We start from the raw sequence: 18956 nt of genomic DNA, 5'->3' as shown, positions 1-18956 counted from the left end.
GCTTTTGGTCATGGTGTTTCACTGTAGCAAGAGAAAGCCTAACTAAGATAGACTCCACCCAGCTAAACCAGACCATCAAGCAGTGAACTCTTGGGCGAAGGGAGGTACTACCAGCCAAGAGCTGGAAGCTCACGAGGCATCCTTGAACCTTAATGGATCTATACCCCAATTCTTCCCGGGGTTTATAGAGCTATAGTCCAGCCAAAACTGCCCAACAAAGAGTCCCTGCCTGGTCAGGACAATCATCCAGTGGCCTAAAAGACTGACTGTGTCATACAACTCAAAGAAGCCATCATCCATCCTCAAGTTTCTTCAAATCTCTCATATACATTGTCTACTACTCTCTATAAAAAACCAAACATGAGCAAGTCAGATTTGGCTCAAAACTAAGAAAAGAATCCCCATACACATGACGGACAGCAGGATGGCCAGACATCTTAATAATGAATGGTCTTTGAAAGTACAGCTGCAGGTGAGTGCTGAGCTCAGTGCAAGAGAGCATGCAAGACACCTGGGAGGCCAGCACGAACGGGTTAAAGTCCAGACCTGAACTTGAAACGATGACTCGCTGAAAGCCAGGTGAGTTATAAATACCTTTGATCCCAGCACTCAGTACTCAGGAGGCAAAGCCAGGTAGACTTCTCTATGAGTTTCAGGCCAGCCAGAATAACATTCTTTTCAAATGCAATTTACACAAGTTGAGCTACAAATTTTCAGAAACATCCAATGCACACACAAACTGAAGTTAAAAAAAAAACCCATTAGTTAAAATTACTTCAAAATCCCCACATCTGCAAATTAAAAAGTACCTTTTATAACCCTCAGGTCAAAGAAGGAAGAGCCACATACTATAAAGTATCTGGAGAAAAACAAAAATAATTAACTTATGGAAAACAGCTAAAGTAAGCCAGCAAGATGGCTTAGCATATAAAAGCACTTGCCACCAAGCCGGACAACCTGAGTTCAATCCCCAGGGCCCACATGGTGGAAGACATCCTTGACCACCACATGCACAGTGTGGCACATGTGTCCACACTGTATACATGTGTACACACACGTACACACACACACAAAACAAATATATGAAATGTAGTAATTTTGAAAAGCTATACCTAGAGTGAAATTCTAACAGACTGCACATTTAGAGATCTATAAAGCCTGGGCCCCACGCAGTGCCTCCTCAGACCCCCACACTGACTGGCTTCTGTGGTAGGTAGGGTCCTACCATAAGCCCTCCCTGTCCGATCTCCTTGCTTGCTCATTTTAAGCACTATAACCCCAACCAATCCTCATTCTCTGGGCAGAACAGGGTCCCTGACATGGGAGTCAGGGTAAGCGTACAGCCCCTGCCTTCAGACACTCACCAACCATGCCCAGCAGCCCTGATGCCCAGATCAAGTTACGTGTATAGGAGTCCATCCTGAGCTAAAACTAGATGAACCCTACCCAGGCATGAAGGAAAGGGCTAAAGAACGGTTTTAGAAGTTTTATTTTTTTGGAGCAATCTTTTTGAGCAAAGCATATTCTAAGAGACCCTAGACACAGCTGTCAGTCCTAAGGCCCAGACCTACTTGCCCAGCCAACTGGCTTCTCATGTCAAACTCAGACACACCCTGGCTAAATGTCATTGTTGGGCTTCAACACAGGTGTCAAACAGGGTCTCTGTGCATCCCTCAAGCAGCAATGGCAGCCTAATCTCTAGCCCCATGCAGCATACCTGCTCCTTTCCACAAGGCCAGCTCATGGAGGGAGATGGATACCCCACTCAGCTACCTAGCCCAGAATCTTCAGCAGGCATCTCCTATCCCCTAACAGGCCTGCTTGCCCTCCTCAGCCAGCGCTGGCTGGGGTGCTGCCCTAGAGTTCCCAGTAGAACTCTGTAGGAATAACACCCTTTCTACTTAGTGTCCTTGACCAGAGAGACCAGGTCAGATCCTTTCACTGAGTGCAAACAAACCAGGAAGGCTCCCTGGCAAGAGGACAAGAGGAAACCCTGCCTATCCTAGAACACTGTGTCCCAGCGACCCAGCTGCTTTCCATGCCCAGCTGTCTTAAGCAGAAAAAAATTCCTCATGGAATGCTCTCAAGCCCATCAGGAGCACACCCCTCTAAGGCAGGCAGCTTCCAGCATCATTCCATGGGGCTCATGTTCCTGAGCACCAATCAGTGCTGCTGCCCCTGGCTCTGCATGGTTCAAGAGGAAAGGTTCTCTCTGCCTACGGAAAAGTAGACCTGAGAAGAGCCCTTGAGCAGCCCAAGACGTGGACGGGTGACCCAAACCAGGTTCTCTGGCACATTGTGCCATCACTGTTCTCCATCATGTGAAACATCTTGACTTGGGGATTCAGAAGGGTTGTCTGAATCCATATAACATGGTTTGCCGAATCCATGATATCTAGGATATCATCCAGGATATCTAGGTTCTAGCCCCAAACACCATAAGAAGCAATACTGGCAGGAACCTATTGTAGACACAGTGGAACAGACAAAGCAGCACTCACAGGAACAAGCTGGTTGGAGCTCATCAAGTGCCTCTCTCAATCAGAGAGCTGCGCTCTGGGCTCACAGAGTACTGTAACCTGCCCCATTACAGTGAGATTGAGTACATTCTTAAGACCACCAACCACCTAAGTACTAGCCAATAAAAAGAGGCTCTTAGAAAGCCCACTATCATGGCACAGCCCAGCACAGGAGAGCCATATACTAAGGCTGGTTCACGAGCTGTGTCCTGGCCCCTGACTCTATCCCACACTCACATAACACAAGTTTGGGTATGGGCTCCTTTCCTGGCTCACCTAAAACCCTGTCACTATGTCCTGATCCCTGTAACCCACCACAAACTGGTTCTAACTCCACATAAGGGGTGTTTGCCTACAGCTGGCACCCACCCACTGCCAGGTACAAAACAAGGGGTGAGTATACTAAACGGTATCCACATGCTGCTGTAGGCCTTGTTGACTGTGTTTGAGGACAGATCAGGCCATGGGGATAGCATCTAAGACAGTTCTTATGCCATGTTCTCTGAGAAAACTCCTGGGTACTCAGTCATGTGACCTCAAGGTCCAGTCAGTCCATGCTCAGTGGCCAAGGTGCAGTATTTGATAAAAAGTCAGTCAGGACATAGAGCAGACAGGCAATTCTTTGACCAGGAGGAAAGTGACAAAAGAAGACTACTCCCACTTTGATTTTCAGAGGAGCTAGCCAAACTGTCCTAAGCCAGAGAAGAAGGCCTGCTCTCTTAAAGATACAAGCTCCAGTCACCCTGATACCACCACCCTTCCCAAGCCAGGAGTGAGAGGGGCAAGCTCACCAGGAGTAGCACACACATGTGTGTTCATGCCAATTCTTGTGGAATAATTAATTAGCATGGTTGCAACAAACGTAAAATTGGAGGCCTCCAGCGTGCCTGATAATTTATGCAAGATCCAAGGATCGCTGCGGATGCCTTTCTCAGATCCTAATTCAGCATTTTCTCTTTTCCCTTATGAAAGCAGGACTCCAGATTTAACTGTTCTCATGCCCTTTAACAGTGTTTGCCATAGCCATAGTAAAATCGAACAGTCCAGCTGCATACCAGTGAGGCACTGGGTAGGGCTTCTCAGGCAGCAGCAGCAGCCACCACATAGCACAGAGCAACACCACACTGGTCTGAAACACCCGAAGGCTCCAGCTCCTTGATCTGCACAGAGACCCTGGGGCCAGTCAACTCTAATTTTACAGACAGATTTAAAAAAAAAAAAAAAGACAGTAGTGCAAAGAACACAGAAGATCCAACCTCCCTCAGCAAGACAATGGCACCGACCAGCAAAGAAAGGATGTGTACTTTATGTGTACAGTATCTCAGGCAAATTCTAGAATTTGAATACCAGACTTGGCTGCTTCCAGCACCCACCATTAAAGGATGTCTATCAAGCCTGGCCTCTTACTCAGATCCCTGGCCCTAAGCCCTTCCCCACCAGGTTCTTGAACAAGCTGCCCTATGTACCCCAACAAGTATCTGAGGCTCCAATGCACTTCCAAAACCCTTCCCCTAGCATCTGTTGCCTGAGCTATAGTTAGGACTAGAGAGAAAGCAGCATGCATCCTTGTTGTCTACCTTAGGGCTCTGATTGAAGCTTGCTGCTTCCCTACCCTGGGCTACATTGGAGAAGGCAGTCAGCCAAGACCACCAAGAGCTACTGCCCAAGCCTAGGTCAGGAAGGGAAAGATGCTGTCACCACCAAGCTGCCATTCCTAACCCTGTGCCACCAGTCTCTGCTCTCTGGCTGAACTCCATTGGAAGTTAGATCCCCAGAGGCCACAAGGCTCAGGGCCAAGCAAAGGCTTGGGCACCCGAGAGACTGCAGATCACACTGCTGTTGTATAGCCAGCCTGTGAGCATTCTCATCTGCCAACCCTCCTGCTCCCAGATTTCCCCAACTGTGGTGAGACAATGCCATGCCATTGCCTGCAGTGTTATGGGATGTTCATGAACCCTTCTGCATGCCACTACTGGCTCCTACCCACCAGAAGCACTTGGCACAAGGCAGGAATAACATGCCAACAGGCAGGCCTGTTGTTTCTCCATGCAGGTCAGTGCCTTCTTTCACTCTCATCCTCAGATGCTGAATATAATGAAGCTCCAACAGTCCTGGGCCTTGGAAAGACCTGAGATCTCCCAGTGAATAGTACTGCTCTCAATGGGCAATCAAACACACCATGGTGAACACCTTTCTGCCCACATATTGACCAAGCCCTACCCAGCTTAAGTCAGATGAAACAGGTATCCCCCGACTAGCAGGACTTGCTCACCCAATAAAAGCTTTGGGTTGAAGCCAGAAATGACTTCTAACACATGTGGTGACAGAATTAGAGAGAATAACTGTCACCCAGAATATTCTGCAGAAGCGAACCCTGTTCCAAACAGTGCTCTTGCAATGGAATAAGCTTCCTTCCTCTGGCTCTGCACCAAGAGACTCACATCTATGTGACAAGAGTAGGACAAAGCCCTCTTACAGGACTTTTCTAGTGAGGCAATACAGACAATTAACACAGAAATCCACACACTGCAGAAATAAGCAGGAAGCAGGAATGCATGGTGATCTTAAAGCAGATAGGCTTGTAAGGCTGACCACGGGCACTTAGTGGTTGCCTGAATGAAGGCAGGGGCCCTAGATATATGAAGAAAGAGGACCACACTGCAAAAAGTAGGCAGATGTAGAGTGTGGAGGTATGGCTAGCCAGAGTGGGCGGGGCCTACTCACAGAAAAGAAAAATCTGGCTGGAGATGAGCAAAACCTTCAGAGGCAGGGCCTATTGAAGGGGCAATGTCTATGTCTGGCCAGAATAGGTGGGACTTGGCTAAGAGGGATAGGATCTGGCCCATGAATGAACAAGTCCTGGCCAAGAAGGAGTGAGACTTTCAAAAAGGGGCAGGCTTTTAAAAGACAAAACCTAGGCAGAGAGAGGGCAGGCTTAGTCAGAGGCAAGGTCCCCATAGTACTTGGGCATAGGAGGAAAAGTGAAAGTCAGGATGGCGGCTCATGCCTATAATCCCAGCACTGGGAGGCAGAGGCAGGAGGTTCAAGAACATCCTTAACTACATATTTAGCCTAGGCTGCATTCACGGCCTAGGCTTTAAAACTGAGTAGGATGAAGTAAGATGGGTAACTAATCCCAGCTACCCAGGAAGCTGAAGCCAATCACATTCAAGGTCTCTATGAGTCTCAGTGTGAGTCCAAGGCCATGCTGAAAAACTCAGTAGCACTCTGTTTAAAAATAAAAAGTAAAAAAGAGAACTGAAGCTAGAGCTCGGTAGGAGCATGTGCTTGGGTATATTCAAGGCCCTGAGTTCATCCCCAGTTTCCCAGATGAGTGGACAAACTAAGTGTGAAGCTATGAGTATAGGAGGAAGATGGAGAGGTTTCCTCCCATGCCCAAAACCACCTAGCAAGCAGCCCCTTCCCCAGAACAGCTAAAATAACAACAACAACAACAACAACAACAACAACAAAGCATGATTCTGAAATGATCCATATATACCAGTTCCTGCTTAGGAACTCTGTCAGAGCAGGGGATGCAAGAGATCAAGAATGAACCTGATGGCCAGGGCCTAAAAGCTCACAAAGTCAGGTCAGCAGGCTTGAAAACATTTGTCTATATGGCCAGGAGGAACAATGGAGAAGCTGTTCTACTACAGTATGAAGGCAGGCCTCCCCCAGACACCAAGAAAGACTGGCCAGAGCTCTGGGGAGGCTGCCTTCAGGATGGCTAGAAGCTGGAGGGTAGGGTCAGCTCTCAGAGAACACTGAACATCCGAGGGATTCCCAGCCCTCAGACTGGTACCAGTCCTAGGCTGAGGATGGCAAAAGAGCTACCCAGTTTGTGGCAGGGTGAGAGAAGCTAACAGAGCTTATACTAGGAAGACTCCCCTAAGCACTTCCTTAAAAGCCATTGAATGTGAGAAAGAACACCCATCCCAGCAGACTCTCGCCACAGGCAGGACAAGGGGACCTTCATCGAGTGATCTGTGGCCAGACAAGGGGCCAAGACCTCAAGACCTCTCCTCCTCCTCCTCCTCCTCCCCCTCCCCCTCCTCCTCTTCCTCCTTCTTCTTCTTCTTTTTGGTTTTTCGAGACAGGATTTCTCTGTATAGACCAGGCTGTCCTGGAACTCACTCTGTAGACCAGGCTGGCCTCGAACTCAGAAATCTGCCTGCCTCTGCCTCCCAAATGCTGGGATTAAAGGCATGCGCCACCACTGCCCGGCTTCCCTTTCTTATTTCTATGCCAGTGACCGAAAATGAGTGGTCACTTGGACACTCTGTTTCTCACCTATAAGCATTGACAGTGGTTCCTTCATATGACAGAGCCACCACAGTGAACTGAGGGATGTTCCTGCCACAAGCCAATGAACTCTGTACTAGAGGTAGGTAACTATCCCTAGGAGCTCATGTGAAATCCTAGGAGGCTGGTAGGTTTCAGTTTGCATGAAATCACAGTAAAAATTCACCCGGTCCTTATTATCCAGCCCTCTAGCAAGCCCTAACCAGAACTGACTCTGTAGAAGAGGCTGACCTTAAACTCAGAGATCCACCCACCTGCCTTTGCCTCTAGAGTGCTAGGACTAAAGGCGTGTACCACCACACCCTGACAACTCATTTTATTTTCAACTGTGTGTGCGTGTGTGTGTGCATACACTTGAGTATGGGCATCCATGGAACCTGGGGTTATCAATATTTCCCTAGAACAGAAGTTATAGGCAGTTGTGAGCCACCTGACTTGGGTGCTGGGGATCAAACTGGAATACTCTAGAAGAGCAGTGATCCTCTTGACTCCTAAGCCATTGTCCCAGTCTTGCTTTTAAAAACATTTTATTTTAAATGACCACTGTATGTGTCCATATGTGGGTACATGTACAAGAATGAACATATGCATGGAGTCCAGGAGAGGGTGACAGATCCCCTGGAGATGAAGTTAAAAGCAGTTGTAAACTAAACTTGAGTCGTCTGCAAAAGCAGTAATGTTTTTAACTAAGTCCCAAGACCAACATTTTAACATAGTTGTAGGAAGAAAAAGACAGGCAATGGCCACGTATCTGCCATGGGCAGATAAAAGAGGAGTGTTTTCCTCCTGAGAGATGATGCACACAGCCTGTCTACCCACAGTGGTTCTTTCTTAGCAATGGACAGCTAATGCTTCCAAGAGGCTATTGGTTAGAAGCCCATGACTTACTGGTACTAAGCTGCTACCTAAGCTAGAGCAGCAGGTGCTATATCAGGTTAAACCAAACATGCACACAGCTCAGGGAGCCAAGCCACATACTAGACCAAGGCCACGCCTTATGTGAGTAAGCTTGGGAGCTCACTCCCAGCCTCCCAGGTCCCATATCCCCACACCGACCGGAGGAAGAGCATCGAATGCTAACTACCAACCGCCACAGCCCTGAAGGTTCATCTCCTCTCCCCAGATGACTTTTCTAATATTTGTCCATGGGACGCAGACCAAGCAGTTCTCAGCAGCAGACCGAGCACATATGCCTCCTTGACCACCACCTCAGGGCAATCTTGGAGGCTCATCCCACCCCATAATCAAAGGCTGACCAGAAGAGAGACACTCCATCAGACTGGAACCTTCCTGATACTCTCAGTCCCCAGGCCCGAGCAGCCCCATGGCTGCTGAACAATGCAGTTTTGAATTCAATTAAAGCGATTATCTGTTGTGCCAAATAAATTGTGTACAGCATATATCCTGCGGCACTTTACACCTCCAGGCTCATTATTCCCTAACTGTTTCCTCCTGTTTATGCGCTCTCAAATTAAATTGCTGATAATACGCGCCAAAATAAAAAATGAGCACACCTTGTCCCAAGAAAATTGATTCTCCTTCTCCTGAACTGGCGATTGCCAGGTTTTATATACTCGGTTCCTGGTGATCATTAGTAATTCAATTTTCTTTTTATTAGCCCCCTTATCTGCTGAGCAATATAGTGGCAGCGCTGACCTCTTTCGCACGGGTAAATGTTTAAAATCTTTTCCCTGATTAATTTTGCCAGTTAAGAAAAAGAGGAGAAATGGCCCGGCTCTTAGCCATCACAATGAATAAAGCTTAATGTTGATTGTGATGGAATTTCTAATGCCAGGGAAATTGATTGAACGCGGCAATTACGCTGCAAGAGTAACTCGAGGGAGATGGGATCGCTTTCTTCTGGCCGTAGCCTTTTGGTTATTTAAAACAATCCAATTTGCAAGGATAATTATGTATTAGTGTTTTATCTGCCACTTGAAATGAACAGGGGAGTTTCGATACTGGCCCAGCATTAGCAGGTTATTGCTGCAAATTACTTGATATCTGCTTTCTTTCACATAAAGAGGAAATTAGGCAATCAATTACCAGAAAAAGGTGGATGGAGGGATAAGAGGGGCAAGTGCGCCCTCTGCTGGCTGCTAGGCCACACAGTAGGGCTGAGTAGGGACCTGGAGGAGGAGCTGGCCAATTCCTTAGCACACAAAGTCTACTGAGCAATCAGGTCCCTCCCTAGACACCAGGGTACTGGCACAAATAAAAAATATGGAACTAGGGCTAACTGTTGTCTTGAAGGGAAGAAGAAAGAAAGACTCTAAGCACTAGCTTAAGGGGCAGCCCCTATCCACTGACCCTATGTACAGGGAGATGGAGCTGCACCTCCTTGGAGATAGAAAAACTCCAATCAGCAATATGGCAAGACTCCAGCCCAGGGAATCAAACAGGCTGGCCAGAGCTTTGACCATCATTCAGGCTAGGATACTTAGAAAAGCAAGGAAAGAGGCAGACAGTAAGCCTTGCAAGAGGAGCTGAAGAAACCACAAGCCAGTTCCTAGAACAAGTCAAAGCCACCCAGGCTCCAGCCCAGAGGAATTACTACCAGCAGTCCCATCTCCTCCAGCCTCCTGCACACAGCCCACCCTGTGGTCTCCATCTACCTAGAGAAGTCAAGAGGAGCAGTCTCTGGAACAACTACCTAAGTAGCACAGGCTCAGCATCTCCTATTTTCACAACTTGTTTGCTGCTTAGATGGTGATCCTCTCTTGAGTTCACACACACAAGGCTTGCATGCTAGCCATCCTGACTCACTGTCTACTCCAGCCTGCTAGCCCAACCTTGTCACCTGATATTCCCGAGAGCAGCGACACAAGCAGTCTCCTGGCTCCCTCTTCTATCCTTCCCTGAAATCACAGAACCCTTTCCTTACTGTGGCATACAAGAGCTTCTCCCATTACCTAGTGGCCTTTCCACTGAGGTAATCCCCTTTTCTGATCCTGTATAGCACACTGGCTGCATGGTCTTCCTTTGGCTCTGTGTTCTACCAGTGCCTTCACCTGCACAGCTGAGCGCTATTCCCTCTCCTCACTCAAGTCTCCTCAAGAAGTACTCCTAATGCCTGCCTAGTGTTCACACTCTCCCTGTAACCCATAACTATACACTTCTGCTTTCTTGTTCTCAGGACACCTTTACCAACCAAGGCCAACTGTCCGAGCTGTTGACAAAAGCTCAGGCTCATGTCCAATAGAAGCAGTATCCCCAGGAACCAACATGACAATTCCTGGCCCCAAGATGCCCACCAAATGCTTGGTGGGTAAGGAGGTCAATAATAGACTCCCCAGAGCCCTTCCTGCATCAGAAGTACCAGGGGCACTATGCAGTCATCACATCTGTCTATAATTAGAGGCTATCCATTCCTCTACCCATAGTGGAGGCAGTTTCAACAGCCCCCTAACACATCCAAGGCATCCACAGGTAGAGCCACTCAACTCAAGACCCCTCACCCTTCACTCTTCCCTGGCCACTTGTGGGGCTGGGAGACACTGTGACAGCCACTACCAGCAGGAGACAATCTTTGCTGTTCCCAGTCAATATGTCCACAGACTCTACCTCAGACACAAGCAAGTGGTGCCATCCTAGAGGATTCCAGTAAGGAGCCCATCCCTTCCTTACACTCTGCCAGGCAACAACGTTAGCAGACTTTCCATCTTCTCCACCCAAAGCTGTAAGCCTCTCAACCCATCCCTCTCAAATGGCCAATGTGAACCCAGCCATGCTCAGCCCGCCCCTCTCTCTAGCTCTAGCTTTCACTTGGGTCCCAGACCCCACCCTCTTAACATGGTTCCTGATCATCCCAGTAGAGTGCAGCCCACCCTCAGCCAGCACCTAGAGCTCTCCTCCTTGTCATACCTTCCTTGGTGGAAAGGTGGGTCCGGCTGGATGGCATGCAGCACAGCCGGTGCCTGTTGACCTGCATCAGGCCCTTGTGGGGAGTCTTCCTTAGAATGGGGCTACTCTTCCCCCGGAGGGCCTGTCTCCGTCGCTGGGTAAGATGACTTTTGCTGGTGGTGGTAGCTGAGGGGCTGTTCTTCTTGTCCCCAGGAAGGCTATGAAGATAAAACACAAAAACTAGTAACAAGCTGACTGGGCAGATCTGCTCAAGCACTTTTGTCAACTGGAGATGGCACAGGTTGCCATGTTCTCCGAGTAAAGGAGAGCAGAGTGGTTTCAGACCCTGCCCTTCTCCAGGCCTGATGGACTTTTAGTACAAGACTACAGGAAAAGGTGGTGGAGGAGGACAGCACTCCTGAAGAGAGCTGCCATCCATCAGTCTTGCATGCTGTCTCCCAGCACAGCTTCAAGGATGCCACAAAAGCCCCCAAGGGTCCCACAACAGAGGAAGGCTCCAGTATGATGAGCACGGTGAGCATGGCGTCCAGGCTCACATAACTACACACAGCACATGTCTGAAGCACAGAGCCAGAAGTAAGCATAGAGAGAGCCCAAAACCACATCAAGAGAGCAGGAAGAACTTCCTTAGGGGGATTTATGGCAAGGGCAGTAAATGTCTTCTGGAAGAACACTGTCTTATGGCATAGGCAGGCCCTCTGCCTGGTAAGCAGACAATACCTTTGCCATCAGTGGCTGATCTGAAGTTCCTGACCCCTGATCATATACTCTGGGCTAGGATGCCATCTTACAGTCTCCTGCAAGCATGCAAGGGTAAGGATCTCAGTGATGTGTGCTCATAAACCAGTAGTTTGGCCTGGTCACCTGGCCACCAGCAAAGGGCCAGCTGGGATGTAAAATCAATCTGCTTCCTCTGGAGCAATGGACACCGAACAGCTCAGCACACTTGGAAGGTGGCAACAGGGCACAAGGCAGGGAAAGCCTGGGACTTCAGTGCTGCAGTCCCTTTCACAGACACCCCACATAGTACAAATGGTGCATCCTTCTGTCTGAACAGGGGCAGAGTGCCCCCACAAAGCCTGACTTCCTAGAACCTGAAGCCCTCAAGTAAAACCAGAGCAGGAAAAGTCCAGCAGTGCTGACAGAGCCCAGCACCCTAGTCCACCACCCACAGCTCAGACATATAACCCACTGCTCTGTCCAGAAGAGCCATGCAGCGTTCACCTACTTCTACACACTGGACAGACCCAGGGTGCTGCTCCCAAGCACCTAACCTGGCATGACACCATGTTGTTGAACCCTGCCCACTCAGAAGGGAAACTACCTGAAATAACCTAGTTTCTCACTAAGAGAAGAAAGGATGGGTCTGCTGGCACTACCATTGCCAGAGCTCTTGCCTCCCCAACCCTACTGGGGCCCATGCAAGCCCCTGAATCATTCAGTCTTTACCTGACACATCTTTATATGACAACAATACTTCCAGTCTCACTCCTACTAAAAGCATGACCCAAAATCACACTCAAAGCTCCCAGCTTAGATCACACATCAGTGGTGCTGAAAAACCCAACAGGGGCCTTCTTTTCCCCCAACCTGGACACCAGGAAGGGAGCACAAGCTAAGGTCCAAAATTCCTTAACTCAGGAACCAAAACACTTCATGAGCCTCGCCCCACCCCACCCACCTAGACAGGCCTTGCAAGATAGCACACCTGGTATTGCCCCGCCTCCGGATAATCTTGGTACGGCTCTTCACTTTGTAAGCTGAGAGCTGTGACTCTCCAAAGAGGGGCTTCAAGCTGCTGGGTCCCGCTGCTGGTCTGTCCCCTGACGAGGGCCTAGATGGGACTGGGGAGAGCTGAGAAGTATGGTCCTTGCTGCCAGCCTCAGACTGCCAACGGAAAGAGGAAGAGGAGGAAGCAGAGGGACTGGAAGCCTTCCACTTGTACTTGCTGGGAGAGGGTCCAGGCTTGGATGGTGTGGCCAGTTTCTCAGGCCTCGCCTCTGAGTCAACTTTAGGCTGTGGCTTCTCTGTCTTTCCAACTATACCAAAAGCGGCCTTGTTCACACTCTCCATAGTTGTTCTGGGACTGAGGGCTCTCCGAGTGACCCGTGGGCTCTTTTCTGAGGCAGCTACCCACTTGTAGTTGTTTTTCCGAAACTTGCTGGTTCGACAAGACACTAGCAGTGAGGCCTCTCTGACCTGCCTGGTTCCCGTTGCTGGTCTGACTGAAGCCACCACTGACCCTAAGGAAGCTGGCTGGTCTGCATGGCCAGTATTTGCTCTTTGGTCACCCATGAGCTGTTCAGAATAGCTGGTAGAATGAGGGCCTACCTTCCGGCCTAGAGCCACACCAGTGCGTTGGGGCAGGACAGGGGATGGAAAGTGTGCCTTGATGGCAATTTCACTTTCACTGACTGTCCGCCGATGCTCAGGAGAGCTGTCACTCACCCTGCCCACAGATTTCACTACTCGAGGCTTGCCAGGTTCCTTCTGACAGACTAAGAGGGGGTCGTCCACACTGTAACCCATCTTGGTTCTTCCTGGCCTTGGAGGCTGCAGGTGTCCACCGGAGACCTCAACCTCACTTCCTTGGGGTCTTTGGTTACTCCAAGAGGGGTCATCATTGTCTTCCAAGGACCCCCGCTGTACCCCTGAAGCATTGATGGAGCTTGACTTTGATGGTGGCTTGATTTTAATAACCATATTCTGATCTGGACTGAGCTGGACCTGCCTCTCCAGTACGTACTGCTGGGGTTCAGGATGCTGGCTATCCTCAGACCTGAGGGATGCCTGCAAAGCATGATCACTGGCTGGGTCAGAAGATTCCAGAGGCTGATTCACAAGGGAGTATTTCTTGCGCCATGAAGGGCCATGGTGTGAGAAGCCCCTCCGATTTGGACGGGAGTAGCGGGCGCCAAAGGTCCTGCCACCCTGGAACATGGGTGGCTGCCAGCGGGTAGTTGATGAGCTGCCCAGGGCAGGGCCATTGCCGTGGAGGGTTTTATAGTCATCAATTAGACCTGGGAAGGCAGAATCACAGGCTCAGTTACCTAGGAAATGTGAGTAAAAACAGCAACAATCAAGACCCCTACCCTAATACTCCAGACCCTCTCGCCTTCCTGAGCCCCTTGCTGACTTGAGAGCAGCCCTAAGTGACTAGGAACCACAGAAAGTTCAGTCGAAATCTCTAGGCTTGTCAATTCTAGGAGCACTTCTCCATCAATATTACTATTTGGCCTGCTTATCCTGAAGAGGGCAGCTTTTGTGGTATGACTGCTTCTATTCACTGGCCTACTAGGTCTACAATGTTTTGAGAGCAAGTGTTACTCCCTATACAAAAAAAGAAAACAAAACAAAAAACAAACAAACAAAAACAGTCAGGGACCAGAAACCTGTGGTACCTGGATAAGAACAGAACAGGTCTTCCACTGAGGCCCTGTAGTTTACCCACTCCTGGGAAAAATGCAGGACTGCACCTTAGTAATCTCCTCAGAACAGACGCTTCTCTAACCCAATAGACGCTTCTCTACCTGACAGAAGAAAAAAAAAAAAAAACAACAACACAATACACCCACTGACAACCCGACAGCTAGCATCATCTCCTACAAAAAACACCTGATACCACCACCACAAGGATTCTCCAATGAAGTGACTCATGGAGCCCTGGAGGACGAGAGAAAGAACGCAAGCAGGTTCACTAGATCCCCAATTACCAACCACCACCACCACCACCACCACCACCCACACCCACACCCACACCCACACCCACACCCACACCCACACCCACCCACACCCACCCACACACACACACACACACACACACACGGCCTGCCTCAACCCTCAAACCCTTAAGGAAACCCAAGAAGTAGCCCTAAACAGGCAGGCCACCTGGACTCTCCTGAGCACATGTTTTCCAAGCCCCTAAGTATTTTCTGTGAGGAAGACTTTGGAAACGATATGAACGCTTATAAAGACCAACTTGGGCCTAGAAATTAGAAGCTGAAGAAGCTGGTGCCTGGGTAGTCAGCTCTGAGTAGGAGGGGGCTGTGCCTGAATCGAGCCAAAGGCACTCAACGGCAGCGGAAGAGAAACGCTTCCGAGCCAGCCGAGCCTGGAGGTCGGCTGACGCGACCACCCGCGGGTAGACCACCGTACTGTCGTCTCCTGACAGCCCTCTGAGGCCCGGCCCGCTCACTCGCCCCGAAGCCTGGCGGGTCTACCACCCACGGGCCGCACCCGACTCGGCCGCTCCGATGCCCACTCATGACGACCATCAGGAGATCGCAACCGACAGCACCCGCTTCTGAGAGGGTCTACGGCGATCACAAGAAACAAGTGAACACAAGCCCGGACCGCAGACCGCTCACCCTGCAGGAGGCGTATCTGCCGCCGCAGCTGCTCCTTTTCCTCCATCTCCGGTGTCCGCGACGCCTAGCCAGACCCCCTCGACGTCATCGCTGCGCGACTGTTCCCCGCGGGCGGGGACGAGAGAACGCCGAACTTCACTGTGTGTGGACACGGAGTTGGAAGGCTCCGTCGCCCGGGCAACCCTGGGAGGGCGCATGCGCAAATCGAGAACCCCCCCCCCCCCCGTCACCTTGAAGCGCCCGGAAGTAGTCGCAATCTGGCTTCTGCACCAATTCCTGCGCCTAGTTTCCACCGCTGGGGCTTCCATGGAAAACTTGGAGGAAATGGATTGGTAACAGTTTCAGCTAGCCCCAGGAATTCCTTTTATCAATGTATTTGTTTGAGACAGGGTCTCACTATGTATTCCTGGCTGGGAAGAAACATAATTGGGGAACTCGCTATGGAGACTAGGTTGGCCTCGAACTTACGGAGGTTCACTTACCTCTGCCTCCGGACCTGGAGTTAAAGGGATGCTCTTTTAACTCCTTTGCTGCCGCAGCACGAGAACAGCGGAAAAGAATCGGAGGCTATTTTTTGGCGAATGGTTACAGGTGTTAACACGGGAAATTTCTTGAGGACATTTAGTATCGAAGGCTGCAGCCTCTAGAAAATAACTGAAGAAAACTCAACGATAGTTACCATGTGATCAGACAATCCCACGTCTAGGTATATAACCAACGAGTAGAAAACACCGATTCTAACATACTTGGATGTCATTATTTATAATAGCTAATTGGAAGCAACCCGAATGACTGTTCACATGGAAATGAGATATTATCCAGTGTTTTGTTTTGTTAGAGACAGGGTCTCACTATGTCTGGCTGTCCTGGAATTCCCTTTGTAGACCAGACTAGCCTCAAACTCAGAAATCTGCCTGCCTCTGCCACTCAAGTGCTAGGGTTAAAAGAGTGCACCACTATATGGGGATACGTGCAGTATCTTTCTTTGTAGCGGTGGTAAGGCCTCGAGTCCAACCAAGTCTCTACCAGTGAGCTACATCTGCATAGTCTATTGTTAAGCCTGAAAAAGAAGTTCTAGAAGCTGGGTTTGGTGGTGCACACCTATAAGACCAGCATTAAGAAGTGGGGGTAGATAGCCAGGCAGTGATGGCACACACATTTAATCCTAGCACTCTAGAGACAGAGGCAGGCACTCTGGAGGCAAAGGCAGGAGGATCTCTGAGTTCAAGGCCGGCCTAATCTACAGAATAAGTTCCAGGACAGCCAAGTTAGGCAGTGAAGGAGTTGAAAATCAAAAGGTTGGTGATAATGTCACAGAACAAGGGGCCCATGTTCCAGCTCCAGCAAGCAGCAGAACTCAGCAGCTTCAGCCATGTGGCTCTGGCTTTAGAGTAAAGAATAGAAGGGACTAACTGGGACAATTGATGCTGGTTAGCTGGAGCTAAGAAATTAGTGGTGATTAAGAAGAGACCAGGGAGCTGGAGAGTTGGCTCAGCAGTTAAGACAACTGACTGCTCTTCCAGAGGTACTGAGTTCAATTCCCAGCAACCACATGGTGGCTCAAAACCATCTGTAATGGGACCTGATGCCCTCTTCTGGTGTGTCTGAAGACAGTTACAGTGTACTCCTATAAAGTAAATAAATAAATAAATAAATAAATAATCTTTTCTAAAAAGAAGAAGAACAAGAAAAGACCAACATCACTGAGCTGAAATCTTCTGGGAAGTATTTTCTGAGAGCAGAAAGAAACTGTGTTCCAGAAATAACCAAGGTTGTACTTCGTGCTGGTAGCCAGACTTGGTAATGTATAAGAATCACCCAGGTAGTACTGGTTTTGAAGGCATGAATGGGCCATGGAGAGCAGCTTAGGCTTGGCACTGTGAGAGGCCAGGGGAGGCCATTGGTGAAGGTGCAGCCTCAGCTGCAGTTGATAGCCCAGACCTGAAGGGGTCATGCAAAGAAGCTGAGGTTGGACACTTAAGGAGAGCCTATGAGAGGCTATTGGTGAAGCCTAATTGCAGCGAGAAATCCCAGTGTATTAGAGATGCCAGCACCATGGGATGACCACCAGGAACAGCAGCAGCAGTGGAATCGAGTCAACCAGAGCCTAGAGTGCTGCAGAGGGCAAAGCTGAAGATGTGATGCCAGCCCTTTGGAGGAATCCAGAAAATCATGTGTGGATCCCAGACATTGGAACAAGAAGCTATAACACTGAAGTTGCCTTGGAGACCCCAAGATATTCCAGAGGCCAGAATCGTAGGATACTTGCTAAGAAAAGCTGCTAACAGGGAGTGGAACCAGACAAAGAATTGTGCTGCAGTCAACAAAGCAAAAATGAGTTGGAATCAGATATGGAGATGCAAAGCTTGGAGTTTTCCAGCTGGCTTTTGGTCTTGCTTTTGTCCAGGATTTCCTCACTCTGACATTTTGGAATGGTAATGTGTATCTTGTGATGTTGGAAGTATGTGATCTTCTTTTTTAGTTTAATTTATAAGGGATTACAGTTAAGTGGATGAATCTCAGAAGAGACTTTGAACTTTGGACTGTTAACATTGTTGAGACTGTTATAGACTATGGGACTTTTGAAGTTAGACTAAATGTATTTTGCATTATGCCATGACTAGGTGTGGCCTCTATAGAGTCCGGTGTTGACCAAGCCTGTGAGGGCCAGGGAGTGGATTGTGGTAGTTTGAATATGCTTGGCCCATGGAGTGGCACTACTAGGAGGTGCGGCCTTGTTGGTGTAGGTGTGACCTTGTTAACGGAAGTGTGTTGCTGTGGGGGTAGGCTTTAAGACCTTCCTCCTAGCTGCCAGGAAACAGTCTGCTCCTGGCTTCCTTTGGGTGAAGACAATAGACCTCTCAGCAACTCCAGTACCATTCCTGCCTAGACACTGCCGTATTCTCTGCCATGATAATACTGTGTAACCCAGCCCCAATTAAATGTTGTCCTTTCTAAGAGTTGCCTTCGTCACGGTGTCTCTTGACAGCAATGGAAACCCTAACTAAGACTAAGACTAAGACTGTTGCATCTTTCCAACCCTCAGAATTCTGAGAAAAGCCAACAGCAGCCAGCTGCTCAGGGGAGAGGGAGACCTATTGCTTCCTGCTTAGCTGTGACTCTGTGATGCGCTATAAGCTCACCCCATACTGAAAATGAACCATAACAATTCATTTTTTACACATCTACCACGGACCTTCACAGTAAAAGTAAAGGAAATTTCTTCAGACTGACTATGGGAACTCAGGTCTACAGTAATAAAAGTACAGGGCGTGGAAATGAGCTAGTTAAGTGTAAACATCTTACTCAAAAACAAATACCTTCAGCAAAACAAATTTTATTTATAAAGTAATGTATAAATGTAGACATGTATATAATGACTCAGTGGGTACAGGTACTTACCATCAAACCCAATGACCTCAGTTTGACCCCCTAGAATGTACATGGTGGTAGGAGAAAACTGATTTCTTAAAGATGTCATCTGACCTCCAGGCACATACCATAGCATGGGTGTGCAACCAAACACACATACACAAATAAATAAGCACGTCTTTCTATAAATATCATGAGTAAAATATCTACAGTGTCAAGGAGTCACATGAATTGTGCTTCTAATAAAGGATCTTCTCACACAAGCAAGGATGTAACCCATGGCCTGAGCTCCACCCACTGAAGCTCCCATGTCACCTACATGCAATGACAGGGACTTTGAGGACATTTGCGATTATGACAGAAACTGCAGGTAGCCAGCCACACAGTGGTGACACGTGCCTTTGGGACTAGCACTCGGGAGGCAGAGGTAGGTGGATCTCATGAGGTCCAGACTAGCCTGGTCTACAGAATGAGTTCCAGGACAACACAGAGAAACCCTGTTTTCAAACAAACAAACAAAAGACAGCAG

General features: G+C 48.9%; 1 protein-coding gene across 2 annotated transcripts in view; it reads right to left on the bottom strand.

Annotated features, from left to right (window-relative positions):
- Positions 1-15118, bottom strand: part of Zc3h3 (zinc finger CCCH-type containing 3) — an 85484-nt gene extending 70366 nt beyond the window's left edge. For both annotated transcript variants that reach the window (XM_028783432.1, XM_028783433.1), the window contains exons 1-3: positions 15056-15118; positions 12397-13708; positions 10689-10885 (exon numbers count right to left, since the gene is read on the bottom strand). In XM_028783432.1, coding sequence (XP_028639265.1) covers positions 10689-10885; positions 12397-13708; positions 15056-15101 — 1555 coding nt within the window. In that variant the 5' untranslated portion in view covers positions 15102-15118. The remainder of the gene's footprint in view (positions 1-10688; positions 10886-12396; positions 13709-15055) is intronic.
- Positions 15119-18956: the final 3838 nt, after the last annotated feature.

The sequence above is a fragment of the Grammomys surdaster genome, unplaced genomic scaffold, assembly GCF_004785775.1.
Source record: "Grammomys surdaster isolate TR1022 unplaced genomic scaffold, NIH_TR_1.0 1129, whole genome shotgun sequence".
In the NCBI taxonomy this organism is placed as follows: domain Eukaryota; kingdom Metazoa; phylum Chordata; class Mammalia; order Rodentia; family Muridae; genus Grammomys; species Grammomys surdaster.
The sequence above is the reverse complement of the archived record's forward strand: the minus strand, read 5'-3'. Positions and strand labels throughout refer to the sequence as shown.